At 49.1% G+C, this 26290-nt stretch overlaps 1 protein-coding gene across 4 annotated transcripts in view; it reads right to left on the reverse strand.

Moving 5' to 3' along the window:
- The window catches only part of ror1 (receptor tyrosine kinase-like orphan receptor 1), a 439534-nt gene that overhangs the window by 135427 nt on the left and 277817 nt on the right, over positions 1–26290 (reverse strand). For 3 of the 4 annotated variants that reach the window (XM_072511137.1, XM_072511139.1, XM_072511140.1), the window contains exon 2: positions 7967–8035. The exons of the other annotated variant lie outside the window; for it this stretch is intronic. In XM_072511137.1, the coding sequence (XP_072367238.1) occupies positions 7967–8035 (69 nt within the window). The remainder of the gene's footprint in view (positions 1–7966; positions 8036–26290) is intronic. 4 annotated transcript variants of the gene reach the window in all.

Below are 26290 nucleotides of genomic sequence, written 5' to 3' on the forward strand. Positions count from 1 at the left end.
ATGCGTGAGGTGCTCGGGGAGCCCAGCAAATCACGCCCATATGTTCTGGGCGTGCCCAGCGCTAGAGGGGTTCTGGAAGGGCTTCGCAAAGGCTATGTCCAAAGTCTTGGACACACGGGTAAAACCGAGCTGGGGGATAACAATATTCGGGGTATCAGATGAGCCGGGAGTACAGGAGCCGAAAGAGGCCGGAGTTCTGGCCTTTGCGTCCTTGGTAGCCCGGAGGAGGATCCTACTAATGTGGAGGGATGCGAAACCCCCAAGCGTGGAGGCTTGGATTAATGACATGGCAGGGTTCATCAAGTTGGAGAGGATAAAGTTTGCCTTGCGAGGGTCTGTGCAGGGGTTCTCCAGGTGGTGGCAACCGTTCCTAGACTTTCTCGCGGAACGTTAGGTGGAGGTCAGCAGCAGCAGCAAACCAGGGGGGAGAGGGGGGGGGCGTTTGGCTTGTTTTTATTATTGTAAGGGGCATTTGCCCCATTTTTGTTCTTAGTTTGTTAGATAGTTTAATGTTTAGTGGTTTAACTTGTTGGAGGGGATGGCGTAAGGCCTCCCTTTTTATTTTTCTTATGTATATTTTCTTTCCATTTTGGAATGTTTTGTAAAAATTTATTGAAAAACTTGAATAAACATATTTTTTTTAAAAAGGAAGATAATACTCCCCCGGTGAATGGATTTGTGGACCAGAAGTGGAGTTAGAAGGAAGGAACTGCAAGAGCAAGAAAGTTTTTGTGTGGCACAGGGTAAGATGGCGGAGAGCAAGAATTTGAGGACTGTGGGGATGCCAGAGGGCATCAAGGGAGCAGACGCTGGCTCTTATGTAGTCAAACTGCTGGGAAAGCTGTTGGGGGAGGGGGCCTTTTATAACCCGAGCGGTTGATCGGGCGCTTCGGGCGCTGATGAGGAAACCGCAGGCGAACGAGCCGCCGAGGGTGATGGTGGTGAGGTTACATCGATTCCTGGATCAGGAGAAGATCTTGAGGTGGGCCAGGCAGACGAGGAGATGTACCTGGGAGTGTAATGCGCTCCGGATATGCCAAGACCTGAGTGCGGAACTGGCTAAGAGGAGAGTTGGATTCAATCGAGTCAAGGCTGCCCTCTTTAAGAAGGGGGTGAAGTTTTGGATGTTGTACCCGGCCCGCCTCTGGGTGACCCACAATAGTCGCGAGTATTACTTTGGAGCACCGGAGGAGGCAATGGACTGGCAGGAGAAGGAGGACATTGAACATTGGAGGAGGTGTGAGGGGATGTTGGTTCTCTCTGCCCCCCCTTGTTGGTTTCTTTTTGTTATTGTTGTTATTTCTCTGTTTCTTTGGGAGGATGGTCAGAGGAGAACCTTTTTTCACTCAGGGTCGTTTTTCTTCCTTGTGGAGGTTCTTTGGTGGGATGCTGGAGGATCGTGCTGGGTAGTGAACTTTTTTTTCTCATTGTTATTGATGTTTACACCATGGAAGTGTGCGAGCGGGAGGAGGGGAATCAGTGGGGGGTAGAATGTTTGGTGCCATGGGAGGGGGCTACCAGGCTAACTGGGCAGGCTAGTTCACAGGTGGGCAGTTGGGGGTGAGCAGGTGGGTAGAGTGCTAGAAGGAGTTGGGATTGTTGTGTTTTGGGTGGGAGGACTGCTGGCAAGGATGGGGCTGTTGAAGTCCCAATAAGTAGGTTGGTGACGGATCGGGGATCAGACTAGACCAAGGAAAGAGTTGGGAGGCCAGGTCTTCCATTCAGGATTGGATATAAAGACAAGTGGGGTGGCGGTCCTAATAAATAAGCGGGTAGCACTTGAGGTGGGGAATATAGTGGCAGATTCGGAGGGTAGGTTTGTGATGGTGTGTGGGAAGATGGAGGGGATGCTAGTGGTCCTGGTGAACATCTATGCCCCAAATTGGGACGATATCAAATTCATGAGGCGGGTGCTAGGGAAGATTCCGGACCTGGACTCGCACCGGCTAATAATGGGGGGTAACATGGGGGGGGGAATGGACCCGTGGAGATTTGGAAGACTGAGGGTGAAGAAATTTTCGTACTTCTCCCATGTGCACATGGCGTACTCCCGGATCGTATTTAGGTTTGTATTAGTGAGAGGCAGCATGGTTTTGTGAAGGGGAGGTCGTGTCTCACTAACTTCATAGAGTTTTTCGAGGAGGTCACAAAGATGATTGATGCAGGTAGGGTAGTGGATGTTGTCTATATGGACTTCAGCAAGGCCTCTGACAAGGTCCCTCATGGTAGACTAGTACAAAAGGTGAAGTCACACGGGATCAGGGGTGAGCTGGCAAGGTGGATACAGAACTGGCTAGGTCATAGAAGGCAGAGAGTAGCAATGGAAGGATGCTTTTCTAATTGGAGGGCTGTGACCAGTGGTGTTCCGCAGCGATCAGTGCTGGGACCTTTGCTGTTTGTAGTATATATAAATGATTTGGAGGAAAATATAACTGGTCTGATTAGTAAGTTTGCAGACGACACAAAGGTTGGTGGAATTGCGGATAGCGATGAGGACTGTCAGAGGATACAGCAGGATTTAGATTGTTTGGAGACTTGGGCGGAGAGATGGCAGATGTAGTTTAATCCGGACAAATGTGAGGTAATGCATTTTGGAAGGTCTAATGCAGGTAGGGAATATACAGTGAATGGTAGAACCCTCAAGAGTATTGAAAGTCAAAGAGATCTAGGAGTACAGGTCCACAGGTCATTGAAAGGGGCAACACAGGTGGAGAAGGTAGTCAAGAAGGCATACGGCATGCTTGCCTTCATTGGCCGGGGCATTGAGTACAAGAATTGGCAAGTCATGTTGCAGCTGAATAGAACCTTAGTTAGGCCACACTTGGAGTATAGTGTTCAATTCTGGTCGCCACACTACCAGAAGGATGTGGAGGCTTTAGAGAGGGTGCAGAAGAGATTTACCAGAATGTTGCCTGGTATGGAGTGCATTAGCTATGAGGAGCGGTTGAATAAACTCGGTTTGTTCTCACTGGAACGACGGAGGTTGAGGGGCGACCTGATAGAGGTCTACAAAATGATGAGGGGCATAGACAGAGTGGATAGTCAGAGGCTTTTCCCCAGGGTAGAGGGGTCAATTACTAGGGGGCATAGGTTTAAGGTGAGAGGGGCAAGGTTTAGAGTAGATGTACGAGGCAAGTTTTTTTTACACAGAGGGTAGTGGATGCCTGGAACTCGCTACCGGAGGAGGTGGTGGAAGCAGGGACGATAGTGACATTTAAGGGGCACCTTGACAAATACATGACTAGGATGGGAATAGAGGGATACGGACCCAGGAAGTGTAGAAGATTGTAGTTTAGCCGGGCAGCATGGTCGGCATGGGCTTGGAGGGCCGAAGGGCCTGTTCTTGTGCTGTACATTTCTTTGTTCTTTGTTGTTCTTTGACTACTTCCTGATGGATAAGACTCTGCTGGTAGGGGTGGTCGGCTCAAAGTATTCGGTGATTGTGGTGTCGGACCACGCGCCGCATTGGGTGGACTTGCAAGTGGACCAGGGGGGGCACCCAGCACCCGCAGTGGAGGTTAGATGTGGGATTATTAGCAGATGAGGAGGTGTGTGAGGAGGTCGCTATTTGGGGTTACGTGGAGTTAATTGATATGGGTGAGGTTTCAGCCACCACGCTATGGGAGGCGCTTAAGGCAGTGGTCAGGGGGAAGTTTATATGATGCGGGCACATATGGACAAGACGGAACGGGCAGAGATGGCGAGGCTGGTGGACAAGATTCTGCAGGTTGATAGGAGGTAGTCGGGGGCCCCGGAAGCTGAGCTGTTGAAAGTACGCCAGAAATTCCAGATGGAGCTCAGGCTGGTGTCTACGGGTAAGGCAGTGGGGCAGTTGCGGAAGTCTATGAGTATGAGGAAAAGGCGAGTAGGATGTTGGCACACCAATTGAGGAAGCAGGAGGTGGTGAGGGAGATCGGACAGGTGAAGAATAGGGGGAAATATGGGGCTGAATTCTCCGCTGTCAGGATGCTCCATTTTGCCGGCATCCCAGGGATTTCCCGCCGGCGTGAGGCTGCCCCACAATGGGAAACCCCATTGGCCAGACAGTGTGCTGAACCAGGAATCTGGCACGGCGGGATGGAAAAACCCGTCCTTGGTCTCAGACCCCGGTGGTGGTGAATGGGGTATTTGAGGACTTTTACAAGAGGCTATATGATTCGGAGCCCCCAGTCGGGGGGGGGAAAGAAAGTGAGATGAGGCTTTTCTTAGACGGGTTGGAGTTCCCAAAGGTGGAGGAGGACCTGGTGGAGGGACTGGACAAGACAAAGTGGTGCCGAAAACAAGGGTTGCTGAGGGCAGTGTGTCGGAGATTTACAAATAATTAATGGACTGGAAGGGCGCCCCGATAGGAGAGTTTTTTAAAAAAAATGTAGTGTTTCCAATTATTTTTTTTTCGTGTCGGAAGACCCGGGACTCCAGGAGGCGAGAGAGGCTGACGTTTTGGCCTTTGCCTCGCTCCTCGCCCGGAGACGGATCCTGTTGGAATGGAGGGACATGGGGCCGCCGAAACCTGGGGGTGTGGGTGAGTGACTTCACGGAATTCCGTAGGTTGGAAAAAAAATCAAGTTCGCCTTGAGAGGGACTGTGGGGGGGGGAATTCGGAGGTTAAAAATGGAGGTAGGGTAGGGTAACGGCAGGGAGGGTGGGACAGTGGAGTGGAACTTATTTATTTGCTATGTGAATTGTTGTGGTTGTGTTTGATGTGTACATACGAATTCCTTAATAAAAACATTTTTTAAAAAAATATTTACACCTTGTGCATTATTGGATAAAATTTCATATTTATATTACAGCAGTAAATCAAACATAAACCGAAATAGGAAACAGTGGAAATGAGCAAAGTTGTTGCGTAGACTTCCAATGCAAAATTACTTGGAACATATGAAAAAATGAACTACCAGCAACCACTAACAATAAAATTGTAAAACCAGTGTAATTAACTCAATTGTTTTTTGAAAGTCCTTTCAGCTGGAATCTTGAAAATTAGATTTGGAACATAAATAGATTTTCACGCAATGGACATCTGCAACTCCTCTATGAAACCTGGAAAGGCTACAAAAGCGCTGGAATTCATTGCTCGAATTTGGAGGGAGTCTTCGAATACAAATCCTGAATTTAAATATAATTATCTATGCAGACCCTTTTAGTTGCAGAAGATATTATTGCAGAGATATTTCCTAAGATGTAAATGTGTGTAATCATTTATAAGATTTCTATTTTCCCCTTGGCCCTCATTATAAGAATCTCATCTTAAATAGATAGCACTAATAAATGTTAGCAACAAAAATATATTTATTAATTGATTGCCCATGTTTCTGCGCACAGACAATTAAGACCAAGTGTAGTCTTTGGGCTAGAGGGCAGGGGGTTACTGAACCATGGCCCTTCATATGTAACTTAGCCATAATTTTAAAATTGTATATTCAATGCTTCTTGTTATATTACACATTGGTTTAATATTTTATTTAGAGTTACAGCAGTTCTGGAGACACAATATGTGATTATGGCATTAAACGTGGACAGAGCAATTTGTAATGGAAAAAATTGCTCAGGAATTCCCATAGGCTTTTCCTGGTCTTCTTTCACACTCCCTAGAGAAAGAATATAAACAGACGTTTGTGGCCATTTATGTGGTTTTCACCACTCTCGCACAGAAGAATCCCTGTGGATACGCCAGGAAAATTTATTTTACAGCAACTAATCCAAACACAGTTACAACCCCTCTGTGAAAATTGCTCACTGTGGCACCATCGATAACACACAAGGCGGGACGTAGTGAACTCAATCGAGGCTTTATTGAGCAGACTTGTTCCCCAGCAGCTCAGTTACAGAATGCGGCTGCTGGGAGAACCTGGGTTCTTACACCCCGCTTTTCTGGGTGGAGCCCAGTAGGCGGCAGATCCAATCAGGACCCAGTATCTATCCACCAATAGCCTCTCGGCATCATGGTGTACCGTATTACCCCTAATACATACCACCACACTCACAAATTTCCTTCCAAATCCTTGGAGTGTGGATCTGTCTCCCACCTCCCCCGTATGTCAATGCTATGGTGGATCTTCTGGTAGTTTTTATATATATTCATTCTCGCTTCAATTTCTTGCTGCCTCTCCTGAGGCCAATGACACAATAATGGACCAGATTCCATTGTTGCCGGCTTTCTTTTGTGATGGAGCAGCATTTGGTTATTCGCCTGTAGCAAGCATTAAACCCAAGGCTAATCATCACTTGAGGTCCCCACACACACATTTTCCAGTAAGGGTAATCAGAGGTGTAAATCCTGGCAGGTTTAACCTCTCTGTCCCCCTGTAGTTTCAAGGAACATTGTAGCATCCCTTCCTGGCTGAAATCAGCTAACTCTGGATAGATCAGAACCTTCCTGCTCGATACAGTCATAGTCACACCAGAAGCTGCATTTACTCACGGAAATGCTGGCACAGCTTTTTAATTCTTTTTTACACTTGAGAGTACTGTTCTTAAGAATTTTCCAAAACGCTCTGGCATTAACCTCCAGCATGTATGAAAAAGGCAGCAAATCACTTTCAGATTTTTCCTCACTGTTCTGTTAGATTCTGGCTATCACTTCACAATTACCTACAACAGCCTTGCTGCGGATCAGCACATTACTGCTACTGTTGCACTCCTGCAGAGCCACCAGCTCAATACCTGGAGCATGCACATTTGCAGCACAGACTTGCTCGGCCATACAGCACAGAATCAGGACATCCAACCCAACTGGTCCTTGCTAGTATTTATATTCCAGGCAAGCCTCCTCTCATTCATCTAACAAAATCAGCATCCTTTCTCCCTGGTTCGCTTATGTAGTTTCCCCTTGAATGCCCCTATGTTATTTGCCTTACCCACTCCATATTTTATCCATTCTCAGGGTAAAGGGGTTTCTCCTGTGTTTTGTTAATTGGATTTACTAGTGGCTATCATATATTCATGGCCATAGTTTTGGTTGCCCATACAACTGGAATCAACTCCTCTGCAACAACCCTCTCAAACCCTCCCATAATCTTATAGACATCTTTTTTTAAACTTAGAGTATCCAATTATTTTTTTCTTCCAATTACGGGGCAATTTAGTGTGGCCAATCCACCTACCCCACATCTTTTTGGGTTGTGGGGGGTGAGACCCAGACAAACACGGGGAGAATGTGCAGACTCCACACAGACAGTGACCCAGGTCCATCGAACCCCGGTCCTCAGCGCCATGAGGCAGCAGTGCTAACCATGCGCCACCGTGCTGCCCTAATCTTACAGACATCTATCAGGTCACCCCTCAGCCTCCTCTTTTCTAGAGAAAAGAGTCCCAGTCTGTTAAATCTTACAATTAACATGACCAGAAAACAAAAAGCAGAAATAATAACGGGTGTTGGTAACAGTAGAGGTTGATAGCTTCAGAAGAACATTGCAGAAACTAAAGTGGGTATAGCTTCAATCAGAAGATGGAAGCAGTAGTAAGCCTTCCTGTTTTTTTAATGAATAAAAGTGAAGATAAACGAGAGGCCCAGTGGATTGTACATTATAAGATTTAGAGACTTTCCACATAAAGTTATGTTTTTAGGAAAGAGGACTGTTTCATTTGAACCTAGACAATTTCACAAGTTTGACAGCTACAGAAACCTAAACTACTCTGTTCTGACAGCATCAAAGCTTCAGAATTTCAAGAAAACCTTGAAACACACATCCTGTTTGAATTACAGTATCATTTTGGTGTCCCAATGTCTCAAACCAGGCTCCAACAAAACAAATACTCAGTAAAATCACTTGCAGATGTGGACCATCCCAGAAGAACATTTCACTCCTTTTTCATAGAATCTCTTTCAGTTTTACTTCCAAAATTTTGAACAGCGTGAATGCTATTGTACAGTATAGCAGGCACATGTGTGCGAAGGTTTGGGGGCTGGGGTGAGCAGCATTCAATCGTTCACTGGAGCTTCACTATTTGAAAGGTTGCTTGCCTGAGTCACTGGAGCGGTTCCATGCTGCGGTGGAAGGCCGCAACTGAGTTTCATCTGGTAAATCCATTCCTGGAGGGAACCAAAAGGAAACACTTATTAATGTCTGCAATATTAAGTCTGAATAAGAGCCTACCATACTTCATGTACTTAGAAAGATATTTTTTAAACCCTCTTTTGCTGCACTAGTGAACACCAAAAGCTTTTCACTCCAGTTTTCTGTTTAGTGACTTGTTTTTAGGGAATTTTATCGCTTGAGTCGTTGCATGTAATAAGAGGCAATGTTCTCTCCGTCCATTATCACCACCATTACCTCCCAGAAATGCACCTTGGCCCAATTCAGTTAAACACCCACTCCACCATTTTCCACATTAGTCATCTCTTTGACTTATAAAAGTGAGATTGTTCGTTATTGTCAAATCAGAGGTAGTTTTATACAGTGTCATCATTCAAGAGGAAGTGAGTTGAGGCAGCCTAAACTCGTTTCACACTGGACATTTATTTATATCCATCAGCAAGTGGAAACCTTCATTCCATCAATCGCAGTTGAAATGCATCCCAAGTCCCAAGAAGGAGAGGGCAATGCTGCTAACCCACTGCATTAGCCAACCCTTAAAATATTTATATATTTATGCTGCATTGGTCATCTAAGTGTGTAGTCAAATGCTCCTATTTATTTGTGATAGCTTGTTTAAAAGGTAATGCAATGAACATGTGGCCTCTGCTTTGATAAGGCTGTCACATCAATGTGCCTCCATAATGATGAGATTGATAGACACCAAAGATTCTAGTTTATATAAATATCCAGGAGTCTATTTTTACTCCAAATGAGGTGTGGGATTCGTCTATTCCATTCCTGCTTTGATCTGGTTGCCTGCAATATTACATTAACGGTAACATGAATATTCACCCTGAGTCAGCAGGGGTCCTCCTTAAATATGCAGATCAGGCTCTGATCGATGCTCTGCTATTTTACAGTAAGAAGTCTTACAACACCAGGTTAAAGTCCAACAGGTTTGTTTCAAACACTAGCTTTCGGAGCACTGCTCCTTCCTCATGTGAATGAAGAGGTATGTTCCAGAAACATATATATAGACAAATTCAAAGATGCAAGACAATGCTTAGAATGCGAGCATTTGCAGGTAATTAAGTCTTTACAGATCCAGGCATAGGGGTAACCCCAGGTTAAAGAGGTGTGAATTGTGTCAAGCCAGGACAGTAGGTAGGATTTCGCAAGCCCAGGCCAGATGGTGGGGGATGAATGTAATGCAACATGAATCCCAGGTCCCGGTTGAGGCCGCACTTACGTGTGCGGAACTTGGCTATAAGTTTCTGCTCGGCGATTACATGTGAGAACACCACCCACCAGGTATGCGGTACATACTCGTGCGACTTGGCCAACGTTGTCTACCACATACGCTGCAGGAAAGGATGTCCCGAAGCGTGGTACATTGGCGAGACCATGCAGACGCTGCAACAACGAATGAACAGACATCGCGCGACAATCACCAGGCAGCAATGTTCCCTTCCAGTCAGGGAACACTTCAGCAGTCAAGGGCATTCAGCCTCTGATCTCCGGGTAAGCGTTCTCCAAGGCGGCCTTCAGGACGCGCGACAACGCAGAATCGCTGAGCAGAAACTTATAGCCAAGTTCCGCACACGAGTGCGGCCTCAACCGGGACCTGGGATTCATTTCGCATTACATTCATCCCCCACCATCTGGCCTGGGCTTGTGAAATCCTACCAACTGTCTTGGCTTGAGACAATTCACACCTCTTTAACCTGGGGTTACCCCTATCTCTGGATCTGTAAAGACTTAATTACCTGCAAATGCTCACATTCTAAGCATTGTCTTGCATCTTTGAATTTGTCTGTATATATGTTTCTCGAATTTGGGTCTCCCGAACGTGATGTACTACTACTGGGCAGCGAATGTGGAGAACGTGCGGAGCTGGGTCAGAGGGGTTGATTAGCAATAGCGCCGCTCCCGATAGCTCCGGGCATATACTCAGGGAGTCCGGTAATAATAGCTTCATTGGAAATCTGGAGGCAGTTTCGTCAACACTTCGGGTTGGGGGCAGGGTCAAGGGAAATGCTGATTCGGGGGAACCACAGATTTGAGCCAGGGAGGTGGGATGGAAGTTTGCAGAAATGGGAAGAGAAGGGGATTAAGACACTAAAAGATTTGTTTCCTCGGGGTCGGTTTGCAGGATTGAGGGAGCTGGAAGCGAAGTATGGGCTGGAGCAAGGAGAAGTGTTCAGATACATGCAGGTTCGGGATTTTGCCAGGAAGGAGATACAGAGCTTCCTGGAGGAACCGGCCTCCACATTGCTGGAGGAGGTGCTGACGACAAGGGGACTGGAGAAGGGGGCCGTGTCAGCGGTGTACGGAGCTATTCTGGAAGAGGATAAGGCACCACTGGAAGGGATCAAAGCAAAGTGGGAGGAAGAGCTGGGAGAGGTTATAGAGGAGGGGTCTGGTGTGAGGTGCTCTGGAGAGTAAATGCCTCCACCTCATGTTCGAGGTTGGGCTGATACAGCTGAAGGTGGTGTATTGGGCGCACCTCACGAGGGCGAGGATGAGCCGATTTTTTGAAGGAGTAGAAGAACGTTGCAGGGGGGCCCCGCTAATCACGTTCATATGTTTTGGCCCTGTCCAAAGCTAGGGGAGTACTGGAAGGAGGTGTTTAGGGTAATTTCCAAGGTGGTGCGTGTGAAACTGGACCCGGGTCCCCAGGAGGCCATATTCAGGGTGTCGGACCAGCCAGGGTTGGAAATGGGTGCGGAGGCAGATATCATAGTCTTCGCCACGTTGTTCGCCCGAAGGCGGATCCTGCTGGGATGGAGAGCAGCCTCTCCACCCAGGTGTGGCAGGGGGACCTGTTGGAGTACTTGACCCTTGAGAGGGTTAAATTCGATCTGACGGGAAGCTCGGAGGGATTCTACAAGTCATGGGCACTATTTATTATGCACTTTCAAGAACCTGATATCATCGAACATTAGTTGGGGGGGATGGGTGGGAGGGTTGGGGGGGGGAGGGGGGCTGTGTATATTAAGGATGACTATGGGTAATCCCTGATACCTTTTTGTCATTTGTTTATGTAAACATGTGGGGTGATGACTATGGGTAATCCCTGATACCTTTTTGTCATTTGTTTATGTAAACATGTGGGGTGATGTTTGGGGTTTGGTGGGAGGATGGGATCGTTGTTATTGTTATGGGGATTGACATATCTGTTGCTGATTATTGTTTATTGTTGGTGGGTGTAAATTCGGGAGAAAATGTGAAAAAGGAGAATAAAAATATTTGAAAAAATATATATATATCTATGTTTCTGGAACATACCTCTTCATTCACCTGAGGAAGGAGCAGTGCTCCGAAAGCTAGTGTTTGAAACAAACCTGTTGGACTTTAACCTGGTGTTGTAAGACTTCTTACTCTGCTCACCCCAGTCCAACGCCGGCATCTCCACATCACTGCTATTTTAAGCCTGAGCAAGGGAACAGTGGAGGCTTCCTCACCAGGAACAACAGCAAGGGCCAAAGGAGGCCCAAGTGAGATTAGTTTGTCATTTTTTTCTCTCGTTGTTTTGTCAGCCAGGGGAAGAGGAGAGCTATTTTGCCTGCTAATACTGTGAAGTGTCTTTAACTATGCTAAAGGTGAGATGTGATGCAATTTGTCATTGTTTTTATTGGTGTACCCCAAGAGGAAATCCATGCCACTTTCCACTAACTTCCTGGCAACTTTGGTCAAGATATCAGAAAGTATCATTTAATAAGACTCAGTAGTTAAAATGAATGCTGTCCCTTGCTACTGTTCAGGACAGCTGACCATGTACATGGCCACATCCCCAGCTGGGAGTTAAAGCCACGCTCCCAATCTCACCTGAGCCATCAACAGAATGTGTTTTACAAAAATAAGAGGGGAGGGAATTGGAATCCTATTTACCTGCTTAATCGTTTGGCAAATGTGCTTGGAAGGAACTAAAGCAAGTAGAAAAACCATTTTAAAAGGAGCAAAGTAGTAAGTGCCATTTGTAGTGTGACTAAAATCTCCATGGAATACAAAGGTCTCTGGAGATGTCACTAATGGCAAGCAACTGGTCAGGATTCAACAATGAAAGATGTACATATAATTTTACTTGATGCGTGGATGATAGATGGTTTTGCTTGATTAACTTTAAAAGTCACAGCAAAATTGAAATATCCACAATCTATGATGGCAAAGGATTTGGTGTGCAATTGGTCTTCTCTCCTTCTTTGCTTTATGTCCTAATTTCATGCCTGAACAAGTCTCCAAGAGCATGTCAGATGTCAAGATGTGTAGATAAACACCAATGTGAAACAGTATTATATTGAATTTAAATGAAGGAAGGTATCACTACTGTTGTGTTTACTCTTATTAACACCAAATCTCAGCTCACTTCCAAACAGGTCAGTCCTCACATGTATCAATTCGTCAAACTAACCAAAAATGACAAAATAGATTTCAGTCGAAAAGATGCATCAATTTACTGTCTAATGAATCTAATATGCAGTACGAGAGAGAAATTCTGCATTTTGCTTATTAATCACCCTAGGGATTTGCAGTTTATTGGATTGCCTGCTTGGGTACGCACTTAAACTGTCACTCAGAGCAATGCAGTAACATAATTAGGACCCAATTCACTCTCAAATCAGATCAAATCTTACAACAATGGCCCCACCAAATCATCCTGATGAGATTACTATGCTATCACTGTCTACCAAAGTGTGAGAATGGTTTATAATGGCATCCTTAATTTCATTCCTAAGAAATTGTGATTATAATTGGTTGGATAAAATGCTTACTGGAAAAATAGGGCAACTGTTCAGATTAGTGGATAGCACCTGTGTCCTTCTCATTAAAATATATACTCTGGCATGCCCCACAGAAAATTACGTGCAAATCCGCCAAGCAGTGGGTCGGGTGCATGTGGCCTCTACTTGAAGGAATGAACACGGGGCTAATTGGTTGAGCTAGTAGGCAGCTCAGCAATTGGAATTGCAAAAAATCCATCAGGACCAGCTCTTCCTTACATACAGGAAATTCAGCATGTCACCTACGACTCTCACCAACTTCTACAGATGCACCATAGAAAGCATTCTTTCTGGTTGTATCACAGCTTGGTATGGATCCTGCTCTGCCCAAGACCAGCTGTCTAGCCCACTGAGCTAATGGGTGACTCACTGAGTACAACTGAGCAGGTCCAGATCACAAGGGACAGAACTGTCCAGAAAACAGCGCAGCGCAGAGTCAGCTAACATCCTACAAAAACAATATCTGCAGCTTCTAGAAATCTGAACTTCATTCCAATGAATAGTGTTTGACATGAAACGTTAACTCTCTGGGCAAAATTCTCCGCCGCACGGTACCGCCAATGCGAACTGTGCGCAGGCAGAGAATCGGGCGTCGTGCCGACATCGAAATCCGTGCCAGGCGCCAACTCGAGCACCATACTCCGGTCCCTCATTGGTACACTCCTCAGTGCACTCCTCAGAGGCTCAGCCCCACTGCAGGGGAAGCAGGGCAGAGCACACCCCAAACAAAAGGTACATGCATCGTGGCCTTTGGCACCCTCCCTAGCACACAGCCCCTGTCAGGGTAGATGCCTCACCAGTGCTACTATCAGCTAGCCCACCCCTCAGGACCACCTGGCATCTCTTAAGCCCTGCTTGACGACTGCGCCCCTGCTCCTATCCTGCACCCGGTCAGGTTGTCACAACCTGTGACCACACCCAGGACCCACATCACACGCAGGTATGCTCCCAGCAGACGCACACGTCCCTGCCTCATCTCCATCTGTAGGACCTGCCCATACACAATCCTCTCGGTATGGAGGTGATTGGTGGCACACTGTGACCCTCTCCACCGCACAAACAGGTGCCACCCTGCTGGCGAGATAACACATGGCCCACCAAATGAGGACACCCACAGTTGACCCCACTGGGAGGACAGGACAGAGGCTGCAGAGCCTATCACTGACATGGGTTGCTGCAGCCACCAGTACTCCTCATGATAGGACAGGTGGTGAAGATAGAGGCTACCCACATCACAGGTCTAGTACCAGTCACTGATGGGGACAGAGGTGCAACAGGTGTGGAAGGCAACATTTCAGGAAGAACGGCTGATGGGTGTGGCTGGGTTTGGGGGGGGGGGGGGGTGGGAGAAACTGTGGAGGGTGGAGCTGAAGTGCACCTCAGACTCACCATGTAGCCCATTAGATCTGGATGAGCAAGGGAATACTCATCTTGCTAACATGTCTTCTCTTTTCACCCCTGCAGAGAGTGAATTTTGGAGTAAAGCCAGGAATGCTTGCTATCTATTTGGCCGCAGCTGCTGCTGCGGACACACGGAGGCTGGGGGGCCTGCAGGGGGAGAGCCCTGCACAAGAGCAGCCTGTTCCAGAAGAGCAGAAGCCAGCCTGTGAGGCTCCAGTGTTGGCCGTCCAACAGGCCGAGGTGGAGGTGCGGAGGAGGCACCACATCAGGCCACGTGTATACAGTCGTTCAAGGAGATGCCCGACTGCCTGTGCTGCCAAAGACTTTGGCTAACCAAGGAGACCGTACACCACCAGATGATGGTGCACCTGGTACCATATGGATTTGGACGAGGACACCCGCTCCTGGTGGACGTCAAGGTGATGCTTGCCCTGAACCTTTATGCCCCTGGGTCTTTCCATGGGCCAAGCGGGAACCTGTCTGGGAGCTCTCATATCTGTATACAGGTGGGTCAGCGCTGTCGCGTATGCGCCCTGACAGCGGACTATATAAACTTCAGTCTGGACCAGGCACCCCAGGAACCCTGGGTAGCAGAATCGTCCACCATTGCTAGCATGGCTCAGGTCCAGGGGGTGACCAATGGCACGTATGTCCCCCTACGAGCACCGGCTCATCAGAGAGTGCCCTTCATCAATCGGAAAGGTTTCCACTCCCTGAATGTGCAGTTGGTGTGTGACCACCAGCTGCACGGCTGTGCCAGTGGTGCTCCCTCGGGGTGAGGGGTTGGCTCTTGGGTGACAAGGGTTACCCACTGAGGTCTTGGTTAATGACGCCTTTCTGGAGGCCCCAGACCGATGCAGATAACCGTTATAATGATGCCCATGCAGCACCCGGAAAGGTTCAAGATTTTGCAAAAAGTTAACACATGCTCAAAAATGAACTACTTCACAGAAGTGTGCAGATCGTTGAAGATGTTCATCAGTTTGATGGAGGAATCAATACCAACAAGTGAAATCCACAGCAGACTCCCTATACTCACCCCTGGAGTATCTCGACAACAAGGACTCCTACGTCAGACTCCTATTCATTGACTAAAGCTCCACCTCCAACACCATAATCCCAGCCAAGCTCATATCAAAGCTCCAAAACCTAGTACTTAAATCCTCCCTCTGCAACTGGATCCTCGGCTTCCTGACCCATAGAGCAAGGATAAACAACACTTCCTCCACGATAGTCCTCAATACCGGGCCCCCGCAAGGCTGCGTACTTAGCCACTTACTATACTCCCTAAACACACACGACTGTGTGGCAGATTTTGACTCCATCTCCATCCACAAGTTTGCTGATGACACGACCATGGTGGGTCGGATCTCAAACAACGATGTGTCAGAGTACAGGAGGGAGACAGAGAACCTAGTGGAGTGGTGTAATAACAACAATCTCTCCCTCAATGTCAAACTAAAGAGCTGGTCATTGACTTCAGGAAACAAAGTATCATACACACCCCGTCTGCATCAATGATGCCGAGCTGGAGATGATTGACAGGTGTTACCAGTCGCCTGAATGACCCTCTTATGGACTGATCAGATCTCTTCACACATCTTCTCTACTGAGTAGTACTGCACACCTATATGCTTCATCTGATGCCTATGACTATGTATTAATGTTGTGCCATATGTTTTTTTTTCATGTGTGGAATGATCTGTCTGGACTGTGTGCAGAACAATACTCTTCACTGTATCTCGGTACATGTGACAGTACAACAAATACAAAACAAATAAGGCATGAATGTATGATCATGGACCGTAAAGCACCAGGTAAGGATTGTTCAGTTGAAATAATGAGCGTTTCAATGTCGCTCCTCACAAAGGCTGGTGCAAAAGTATCTATACTAAGCATCAAACTCGACCATTGTTATTTTTTTTGCAATTTTCTCTCACTCCTGTGACAGACATTTTTCAAGCTAACGATGATTTGATTATTCCAGTTATGGAAATGATCATAATTCCAGTGCATTAAGCTGGACAGGTTCAGGCTCTGCATGGCCGAAGGAGGCAAACCTTTTTGATAAGCTTGGATGTAAACTTGAGGACCACACATTCATGTGATTGATAGCACAGACTACACACAATAGTATCCTTCCTTACTTACCAGATTCGGGGAGGTGAAGGGGCTCTATCTGCTCCTCACATCAATTTTGCCAGTTTTGTAAAATTTGATATGACTGCTATTTGCAATGCGCACCAAGGCATCACCAGAATTAAACGACTTGAAGCAGTTGGTATTGAGTGAATCAACTCATCCCCATGGATCTCTAATCTAGACATGGCACAATGCAAAAACTGAGAATTTTGACTATGCGTCAAAATACTGACCAAAATCCTAGCCAAAAGGCTAGAAGACTGTGTACCAGAGTTGGTCGCAGAGGACCAGACGGGCTTTGTCAAAGGTAGACAGCTTACCTCGAACATCAGGCGCCTGCTGAATGTGATAATGACCCCCTCCGGGGAGAGAACACCTGAGGCAATCATCTCCTTAGACACACAAAAGGCCTTTGACAGAGTCGAATGGAAATACCTCATAGAGGTACTGGAGCGGTTCGGGCTTGGAACAGGGTTCACCTCCTGGGTAAAGCTACTATACAAAGCTTCCATGGCGAGCGTACGGACCAACAACACCAACTCCCGATACTTTCAGCTGCACAGGGGCACCAGACGAGGGTGCCCACTGTCCTCGCTGCTGTTCACTCTAGCGATCGAACCATTAGCAATTGCTCTCAGAGCAGCAAAAAGCTGGAGGGGGATCCAAAGGGGCGGCAGAGAGCACAGAGTCTCACTCTATGCTGATGACCTGCTCCTCTACATTTCGGACCCACAAAGCAGCATGGACGGAATCATCGCGCTCCTGAAAGAGTTTGGCGCCTTCTCGGGCTACAAACTCAACATGAGCAAAAGCGAGATCTTCCTGGTACACCCACAAGTAGGGGGGACAGCACTAACGGGGCTGCCGTTTAGACAAGCCCGACCCAAACTCCGCTACCTGGGGATCCAAATAGCCCATGACTGGAAAGGGATCCACAAATGGAACGTCACCAGTCTGACGGAGGAAGTAAAAAAGGACCTGCAAAGATGGAACACACTCCCACTCTCGCTCGCGGGGAGAGTCCGGACGATCAACATGAACGTGCTGCCCAGGTACCTCTTCCTATTTAGATCCATCCCAATCTACATCCCCAAGGCCTTTTACAAAGCGCTGGATAAACTAATCATGGCGTTTGTATGGGGGCGGGGGGGGTGGGAGGGGAGGGGGGGGGGGCGGGGGGGAAAGAATGCTAGGGTCCCAAAGGTCCTACAAGAAACAAAATCCAGGGGGGGGGGCTAGCTCTCCCAAACCTACAATTCTACCACTGGGCAGCGATAGCTGAGCGAATAAGGGGATGGATCAAGGAGCCAGAAGCCGAGTGGGTGCGTGTGGAAGAGGCCTCCTGCATGGGGACCTCCCTCCGGGCCCTCGCCACGGCAGCACTCCCATTCCCACCCAAACAACACTCCAGCAGCCCGGTGGTGACAACCACCCTCCTATCCTGGAACCAACTACGGCAGCAATTTGGCCTGACCAAAATGTCGGACAAAGCTCCCATCTCCAACAATAGGTTCACACCAGCACTGACTGACGCCACCTTTAAAAAGTGGGGACAGGACAGAGGGACTGACAGTCAGGGACCTATACACGGACGGCAGGATCGCAACACTGGACGAACTGACAGAGAAATTCCGGCTAGCCAGGGGGAACGAGCTAAGGTATCTACAGCTCAAAAACTTCCTACGAAAGGAGACAAGGATGTACCCACAATCACCACGACAGACATTACTGGAAGAGTTACTGGATGCAAGCACCCTAGAGAAAGGAAACTGTAGCGACATGTAGGACCGACTGGTAGAAAGGGCCGACACCGTACTGGACGCAAAAAGAAAGAAATGGGAGGAGGACCTGAGGATTGAGATAGGGAGGGAAGCACTGCACAGGGTCAACACCACCTCCACCTGCGCAAGGCTCAGCCTGACACAGTTAAAAGTGGTACATACAGCCCACTTAACAAGAACCTGTATGAGTAGGTTCTTCCCGGAGGTGGAGGATAGATGTGAACGGTGCCAAGGAGGCCGGCCAACCACGCCCACATGTTCTGGTCTTGTCCAGACTTGCGGGATACTGGGCAGCCTTCTTTGAGGCAATGTCCAAAGTGGTGGGGATGAGGGTGGAGCCATGCCCGAATGTGGTGTTCTTCGGGGTGTCGGACCAGCCAGATCTATTCCTGGGGAGGAGGGCGGACGCCCTTGCCTTTGCCTCCCTGATCGCCCGCCGTAGAATCCTGTTCGGCTGGCGGTCAGCAGCACCACCCAAAGCTGCAGACTGGCTGTCCGACCTCTCGGAATCTCTCCAAATGGAGAAAATCAAATTCGCCATCCGAGGGTCAGGCGACGGCTTCCACAGAACGTGGGAGCCATTCATCCAATTGATCCGGGACCTGTTTGTGGCCAACGAACAAGCAGAAGAATAGCCAGGTAGCCAAGAATCAGGGGAAAGTAGCCAAAGCATGAGAGGGAGAGATAGACCGGGAGAGGAGTGTGGGGACAGCTAAACCTAAGAGGAAAGAAAGGCTAACCACAGGAGGGGGTAAGGTGGGGGGGGGGGGGGGGGGGGTAGAGGGAAGGGACAGGAAACAAGAGAGGAGAACCAGGGAGGTTGGGGGGGGGGGGGGGGGGTTGGCAAGGAAATGACAGCCGGAAGGAGGGCACGGGATAGGATAACAAACTTGGCATCTCCAGGAATAGAGAACAAGGAGAATACAGGCGAAAGACGGGAGTAACGGCTGAAGCGGAGGTGAGCGCGAGACGACAACGGCAGCGAGATCCGTCCGGGAGAAGCAAGTGACAACAACAACACCAAACCCACCCGAGTATTGCCCACTGTAATTGTTTCTCCGGCACCCAAATATATATTTACCTCCCTGGTCTCCACGGCCCCCCCCCCCCCAAACAGTGTGTTTGGGTGTTCCCTTCTCTTCTATATATGTATATATACATATTTCTTATTCTGTGTACATAACGGTAAATATACTTTGTTCAAAGACCAATAAAAACATTTTAAAAAACTTTAAGGTGGTCACCAAAACAATCATTCCAGACAATTATCCACTTTCTATAATCCAAGGATTAATAGCGTAATTTCATGACTCCACATTCTTCATGAAGCTCGACATGCGATTGAGCTTCGTCGGATACCACTAACGGATCAAAGCCAACGATCTTACACCTTATGTTACTCACAACGGTGTGTTTCAATACTGTAGAATGCCCAATGGACTAAGATCAGCACCGAACACATTCCAGAAGATCATCTCTCAGCAGACACTGAGGGGATGCTCAACCTACTCAACAACACTGTTGTCCATGGAAGAGATTAAGCAGAACATGATCAGATTTGCAGAACAATTTGACATTCAACAAGGACAAAAGAAATTCATGGGATCTGTGACTTGCTTTGTAGGATACAGAATGACAGCAGCTGAGGTAAAGCACACACATGACAACATCAAAGTCATTCATGTGTTTCCCCCCCCACATCTAAAAGTGGAGGAGTTGGCATCGTTCCTCAGTACTATCAATTTTTATCACAACTTTGTTCCTAAATATGCAGAGTTCATGGAGCCTCTTTGAAAACTATTGCACAAAGATGCAAAATGAAAATCAGCAATTGTCCAGCAAATAGCATTTGACAGGTTCAAACTGAAGATAGTGGATTGATCTACCCAAATGGGAACAGAGTCCTGTAGCGTGATTAGCTGGGTGTTTCCCGGCGCTCAGAGCGCTGTGAAACACCATGCTACTGAACAGCCATTTGGGTAGATATGGGGCCTCAGCAGGGGTAGCGCAGCTGAGGATGCATTTGGTCCCCATTTTCTGCACTGACGAGCTCCGCTTGCCACAACTCATCAGTGCAGGGAGAGATTGGGGCCCACCGAAGCGACCCCAGATCTCTCCCATGCACCAACTCACTGACCACCATGCACCAACTCACTGACAAGTGGATCCTTCGGCCTCCCTGAACCCAATCTACAGCGTGGGGAAAATGCCAACCTGGCAGTGGATCTGCCAGCTGGCAGTGCCACCTGGACACCTTGGCAGTGGCAGCCTGACACACAGGTGGCACTGCCAGGGTGCCATGTTGGAAGTGCACAGGTGGCATTGGCCATGCCAGGTGTTGTGAGCTGGTTAGATCCCGGAAGAAGGCTCACCGACACCTATTGGTCACATTGCGCCGTGCTGTCTTTTGGGCGCAATGCAGCCAGTAGAACTCATACAGCTTCTCGGTCAGTCCTCACAAATTTCAACCCACATGCAGCAAGGTATGTCACAACAATACATGAGGAAATGCACCTGGGACTGTGCTCTCAGTACAATGAAGAAAGCAAACAATGCACCAGGCATGTTGTTGGATACTGAGTGCATGTACTCTACTGGAAAGCACAAAGCACTTGCCTGCATCTACGTTTGTGAATATTGGTACATATAACTCCACGGCAGAAGGTTTGCTCCCTGCATTGGTCATAAAAGCACCGACTGTATGTTTAGCCACGTCTGGATCAGTTCATCGAGCTCTACCAATCAACAGATGGTCAGAGCGTCTTCACCATTACAACGTTGAGGTCAAATATCTTGCAAGTTCACGTAACTGAACCACTGACATACTTAGCTGTACTACCATCGCAGACAGCATTAGCGATAGCCAAGTGACTTGTGACATTGAAGACTACATGATTGCGACGATTTCACACGTTACTGCGAATCTTGTTCTGCGAGAGTAGTTGAAGGCAGAGCCGGCGACAGGCAACATTCTGCAGAAACTGGGCCTGTATCAAAGAAATAAATTGGCTTGCGAAAGAGAGGAAGAACTGGTGCCAAACCACAGAATATGCAATGAGCTTGTATTATGTGATAGCAACTGTATCACACGTGGAACAGGAGAAATTATCCTGAAAGTGCTGCAGCAGCATGTACTGCATCTTTCCCATGAAGGAGATTAGAGTGTCGTTAGGGTGGAACAACGATCCTGCGAAACAGTCTGGCTCCGACAATAGATCACTGCAAGAAAGAGTTCATTAGAAATTGTGTCCATGTACACTCAGTGACAAATCTGTTAAATTGTGTTCCATACTTCATAACTGAACTTGGCCAACAAAACCACGGCAGCAATTCTGTGTCGATATTTTTAGAGAGATGCAATCCTCCCCGAGCAGTGAATATTTTTTGCTCGTTATTCATGGTCTACATAGCAAATGGGTGGAAATTACTGCAACAAATTCCACAACTACCACTTCAGTCATTAACATTCTAGACAAATTGTTTATAAAATTAGGTTTGACAGAGACTATCACAACAGGCAATGGACCACAGATTGTTTCCAGTCAGTTCAAGGCAAATTTACGGAATTCACCAACATCATACATCATGATACAACCTGCAGTCGAATTGTGATGTTAAAACAAGTGAATTTGATTGCCGTTTGTGAGCTGGTATGTTGGAGGGGACAATGTGAACAATCTATTCAGATCCCATTTCGGATATATTGATCCATCCCATCAGAGGCGGACTTACACTTCTGGAGCCCCGCACTCTCCCTCTTTGCAAGGGGTTCATGTATCGTCTGCCCCCAATGATAATCAAACCCCGCCACAATGATGCCAAACCCACCCACAATGATGTACAGCCCCAATTAGGTCAATGCCCTCCTGACCCGCCCACCCTCAGCTCACACAATGCAAGGCAGAGAAACTCAAAATCATTGCTCGACAGACTGCTGTAGTGCTTTAACGTTTATCAACAGTACGGGCTGATGAAATTACTGCAGCACAACAGGTCAGTGCAGGACTGAATGAGCCTGGAATAGTCCAGTGCCGGAGCAAATACTCCAATGAAGTGGAGTGTCCAGACAAAGTTTAATATCAGAGGCATTTCTGGCAACTGTAGTCTGGCAGGATTCCATTCTTTAAGTGTATGTGGTACCCTCAATAACGATGCTTAGAGCGTAAACGGTAAAGAAGGCTTTAATAGACTAAGAACTATGCTAGAGCCGAGACGTGTGCTAATTGCTGCACAGCCCACAAGGCAGCCCCTTATATATGGCTCACAGATGGTTGGAGCCAGAGGCGGAGTCCCCAGGGTTCCAAGCCCGGTCTTAAAGGGGACATCACCTTACATGATGACAAGGCAGTGACCGTTCATCACATTCACCCCCTGTTTAAAAAAAAAGAGTCCGGCGGGGGTGAAGTGCCGTCAGAGGTCCATCCGTCTCGGTGGCCGGATCGTCCTCATCGACCTCCTCAGTTCGGGCGGTGGTGCGGCGGGCACGGACGTCCCGGTTGAGGGTACATCCGGGAGCACAGCGGTCGGAGCTTCGGTCCGGGTCGGGGCAGGGGGACTAGGCAGGGCTGGGGGTAGCGCTGCCAGCGCCGGCGGGGTGTGTAAAGGGTGGGCGCTAGGTAGGTGCTCACAAACGGGGGGTAGGGCCGGAAGGGGGTGTGTTGTAGGAGGCACCGGGTCCTGCAGGGGTGTGGCGCGGGAAGGGGCGTCTGCAGTGGGGGATCCAGCGGGTGCCAGATCCCGGAGGGAAACCGTATCTTGCCTGCCGTTGGGGTCTCAATGTAGGCGTAACTGGGGTTGGCGTGGAGCAGTCGGACCTTTTCAACCAGGGGGTCCGTTTTATGGCTCCTCGTGTGCCTCCGGAGAAGAACAGGTCCCGGAGCCATCAGCCAAGGTGGAAGCGAGACCCCGGAGGTCGACTTCCTGGGGAAGACAAACAATCGGTTGTGAGGGGTCTCATTCGTGGCCGTGCAGAGGAGTGACCTAATGGAGTGTAGGGCTTCGGGTAGGACCTCCTGCCAGCGGGTAGTTGGGAGACTTCTCGACCGCAGGGCCAGAAGGACAGCCTTCCACACTGTCGCGTTCTCCCTCTCCACTTGCCCGTTTCCCCACGGGTTATAACTGGTCGTTCTGCTCGAGGCGATGCCTTTGATTAGCAGATACTGACGCAGTTCATCGCTCATAAACGATGTACCCTGGTCGCTGTGGATATAAGCGGGGAAACCGAACAGAGTGAAGATGCTGTGCAGTGCCTCAATCACGATGGCTAAGGTCATGTCGGAGCAGGGAATGGCGAATGGGAAACAGGAGAACTCCCATCGATAATGGTGAGGAAATAGGCATAACGATTGGTGGACGGGAGGGGCCCCTTGAAGTCCACGCTCAGTCGCTCAAAGGGACCCGAGGCGTTCACGAGCCGAACCTTGTCTGGCCGGTAGAAGTGCGGTTTGCACTCTGCACAGATCTGGCAGGCCCTGACCATGGCCTTGACCTCCTTGGTTGAGTAAGATAGGTTGCGGGACTTGATAAAATGGACGAGCCGGGTAACCCCCAGGTGGCAGAGGTCATTGTGGATGGCTTGCAGGCGGTCGTCCTGCGCGTTGGCACATGTGCTGCGGAACAGGGCATCTGGGGGCTTGTTGGGCTCTCCTGGACGATACTTGATATCGTACGTGTAGGTGGAGAGTTCGATCCTCCACCTCAAAATTTTATCATTTTTTATTTTGCCCTGTTGCGTGTTATCGAACATATAGGCGACTGACCGTTGGTCGGTGACAAGGGTAAACCTCCTACCGGCGAGGTAGTGTCTCCAGCGCCGCACAGCCTCCACAATGGCTTCTGCCTCCTTTTTGACTGCAGAGTGTCGAACCTCGGAGGCGGTGAGGGTTCGGGAGAAGAACGTTACTGCTCTGCCTGCCTGATTGAGGGTAGCAGCCAGGGCGATGTCTGATGCATCTCTCTCTACCTGGAAAGGAACGGTTTTGTCCACCGCGTGCATAGCGGCCTTGATGATGTTGGCCTTGTTGCGGTTGAAGGCCAATTGAGTCTCAGCCGAGAGGGGAAAAATGGGTCTTTATGAGTGGGGGGGGCTTTGTCCGCATACTTGGGGACGCACTGGGCGTAATAAGAGAAAAGCCCCAAGCACCGTTTGAGGGCCTTGAGGCTGCGGGGGAGAGGGAGTTCCTTAAGGGGGCGCATGCGGTCGGGGTCGGGACCTAGGACCCCGTCTTCCATGACATAGCCGAGGATGGCTAGCCGGGTGGTGTGGAAAACGCATTTTTCCTCGAAATAGGTCAGGTTAAGGGCTCGGGCGGTCTGGAGGAACTTTGAGGTTAGCGTCATGTTCCTGCTGGTCATGGCCGCAGATGGTGACATTGTCCAAGTACGGGTATGTAGCCCGCAAACCGTACTGGTCCACCATTTGGTCCATCGCCGTTTGAAAGACGGAGTGGGGAAACTGGCACGCACGGGTGAGGGCCAGTGTACAAAGCTGTGTAAATATATCATTTTGCCATGTATCTAGCTTGTTCTGCGCGATTTCTCGTTTTTTGTTGTTGTCACGGGTGGGGGGGGGGGGGGGGGGGGTGTTATTGTTTGTAAGGGAGAAAAATTGTGTTAAAAAACTTTAATAAATATATTTTTTTTAAAAAGAAAGATGGAGACCCCATTTGTGACACCGAAGGGACCCTGAGGAAGTGGAAGAGCCGGCCGGCTGCTTCGAAGGCAGTATAGGGGCGGTCTTTTGGTCGGATGGGGAGCTGGTGGTAGGCGGATTTGAGGTCGACCGTGGAAAAGACTCGGTATTGGGCGATCTGATTTACCATTTCCGCGATGCGAGGAAGGGGGTACGCATCAAGCTGCATGAATCGGTTTATGGTCTGGCTATAATCCACGACCATCCGTTTCTTCTCCCCGGACCGGACTACCACCACTTGCGCTCTCCAAGGGCTGTTGCTAGCCTCGATGACCCCCTCTCCCAGTAAACGCTGGACCTCTGACTTGATAAAAGTCATGTCTTGGGCACTGTAGCGCCGGCTCCTGGTGGCGACAGTCAGGAGTGAGGTTCGCGAATAGCGAGGGGGGTGCGGCTTTCAGTGTCGCAAGGCAGCATAGCGTGAGGGGGGGGCAAGGGTCCGCCGAACTTCAGTGTCAGGCTTCGGTGGCTGTACTTGAAATCCAGTCCGAGCAGCAGAGGGGCAGAGGTGAGGGAGGATATAAAATTTGAAACGGGTGTATTTGGCGCCCTGGATCGAGAGATCCGCAATACAGTACCCCTTCCCTTGATTTGTACCTAGTGGGACCCAGATGCGAGGACTATGGTTTGGGATGCGGGATGGGTGCGTAGGGAGCAGCGCCTTACCGTTTCAGGATGGATAAAGCTCTCCGTGTTCCCGGAATCGAAGAGGCATGCAGTGTCGCGCCCGTTGACCTGGACCTGCATCATAGAGTTCTGCAGGTGTTTTGGCCGAGTTTGGTCGAGGGTGATCGCACCCACTTGCGGGTAGTCCGAGTCCTCAGCCGAGTCGGACGCGTAAAATGGCCACTGCAGTCGGTCGCACGTGTCGGGTCGAGAAGATGGTTGCCGACAAGGTGGCCACACCCATGATTCGCACGAGGCTGATGACGCGTCAGAAGCGGGCGTGTCGGGTCGGTGCGCAGCCGCATTGCGAGGCATGCGGGCCTGAGAGCCTGATCTTCGCGCCGGCTGTTCTTTGTTTTTCTGGCCCCTGGGTCTGGCCAGGCAGACCCTTGCAAAATGTCCCTTCTTCCCGCAGTCGTTGCAGATCGCGGAGCGGGCTGGGCAGCGTGGGCGTGGATGCTGGCCCTGTCCGCAGAAGTAGCACGGTGTGCCCCCATGGTGAGCGGGTCGCCGAGTGGCGCAGGCCTGCAATACGGCTGAGTCTGAGGAAGTCCGGGGGGGGGCTGGCAGAGTCCGCGGGGTACGTACCCAAGTTATGTCGGGCCACCTCCAGCGAGGAGGCGAGCGTTAGCGTGTCCTGGAGGTCTGTTGCCCCGTTTTCGAGCAGCCGCTGCCGGATGTAGGTCGAGCGGATGCCGGACACAAAAGCGTCTCTGATGTGCAGGTTCATATGGACTTCCCCTGTCACATCCTGATGGTCACAGTCCCTAGCAAGCACGGTGAGTTTCTCAACGAATTCGTCTAGCG

The sequence above is a fragment of the Scyliorhinus torazame genome, chromosome 7 (assembly GCF_047496885.1).
Source record: "Scyliorhinus torazame isolate Kashiwa2021f chromosome 7, sScyTor2.1, whole genome shotgun sequence".
Taxonomy (NCBI): Eukaryota; Metazoa; Chordata; class Chondrichthyes; order Carcharhiniformes; family Scyliorhinidae; genus Scyliorhinus; species Scyliorhinus torazame.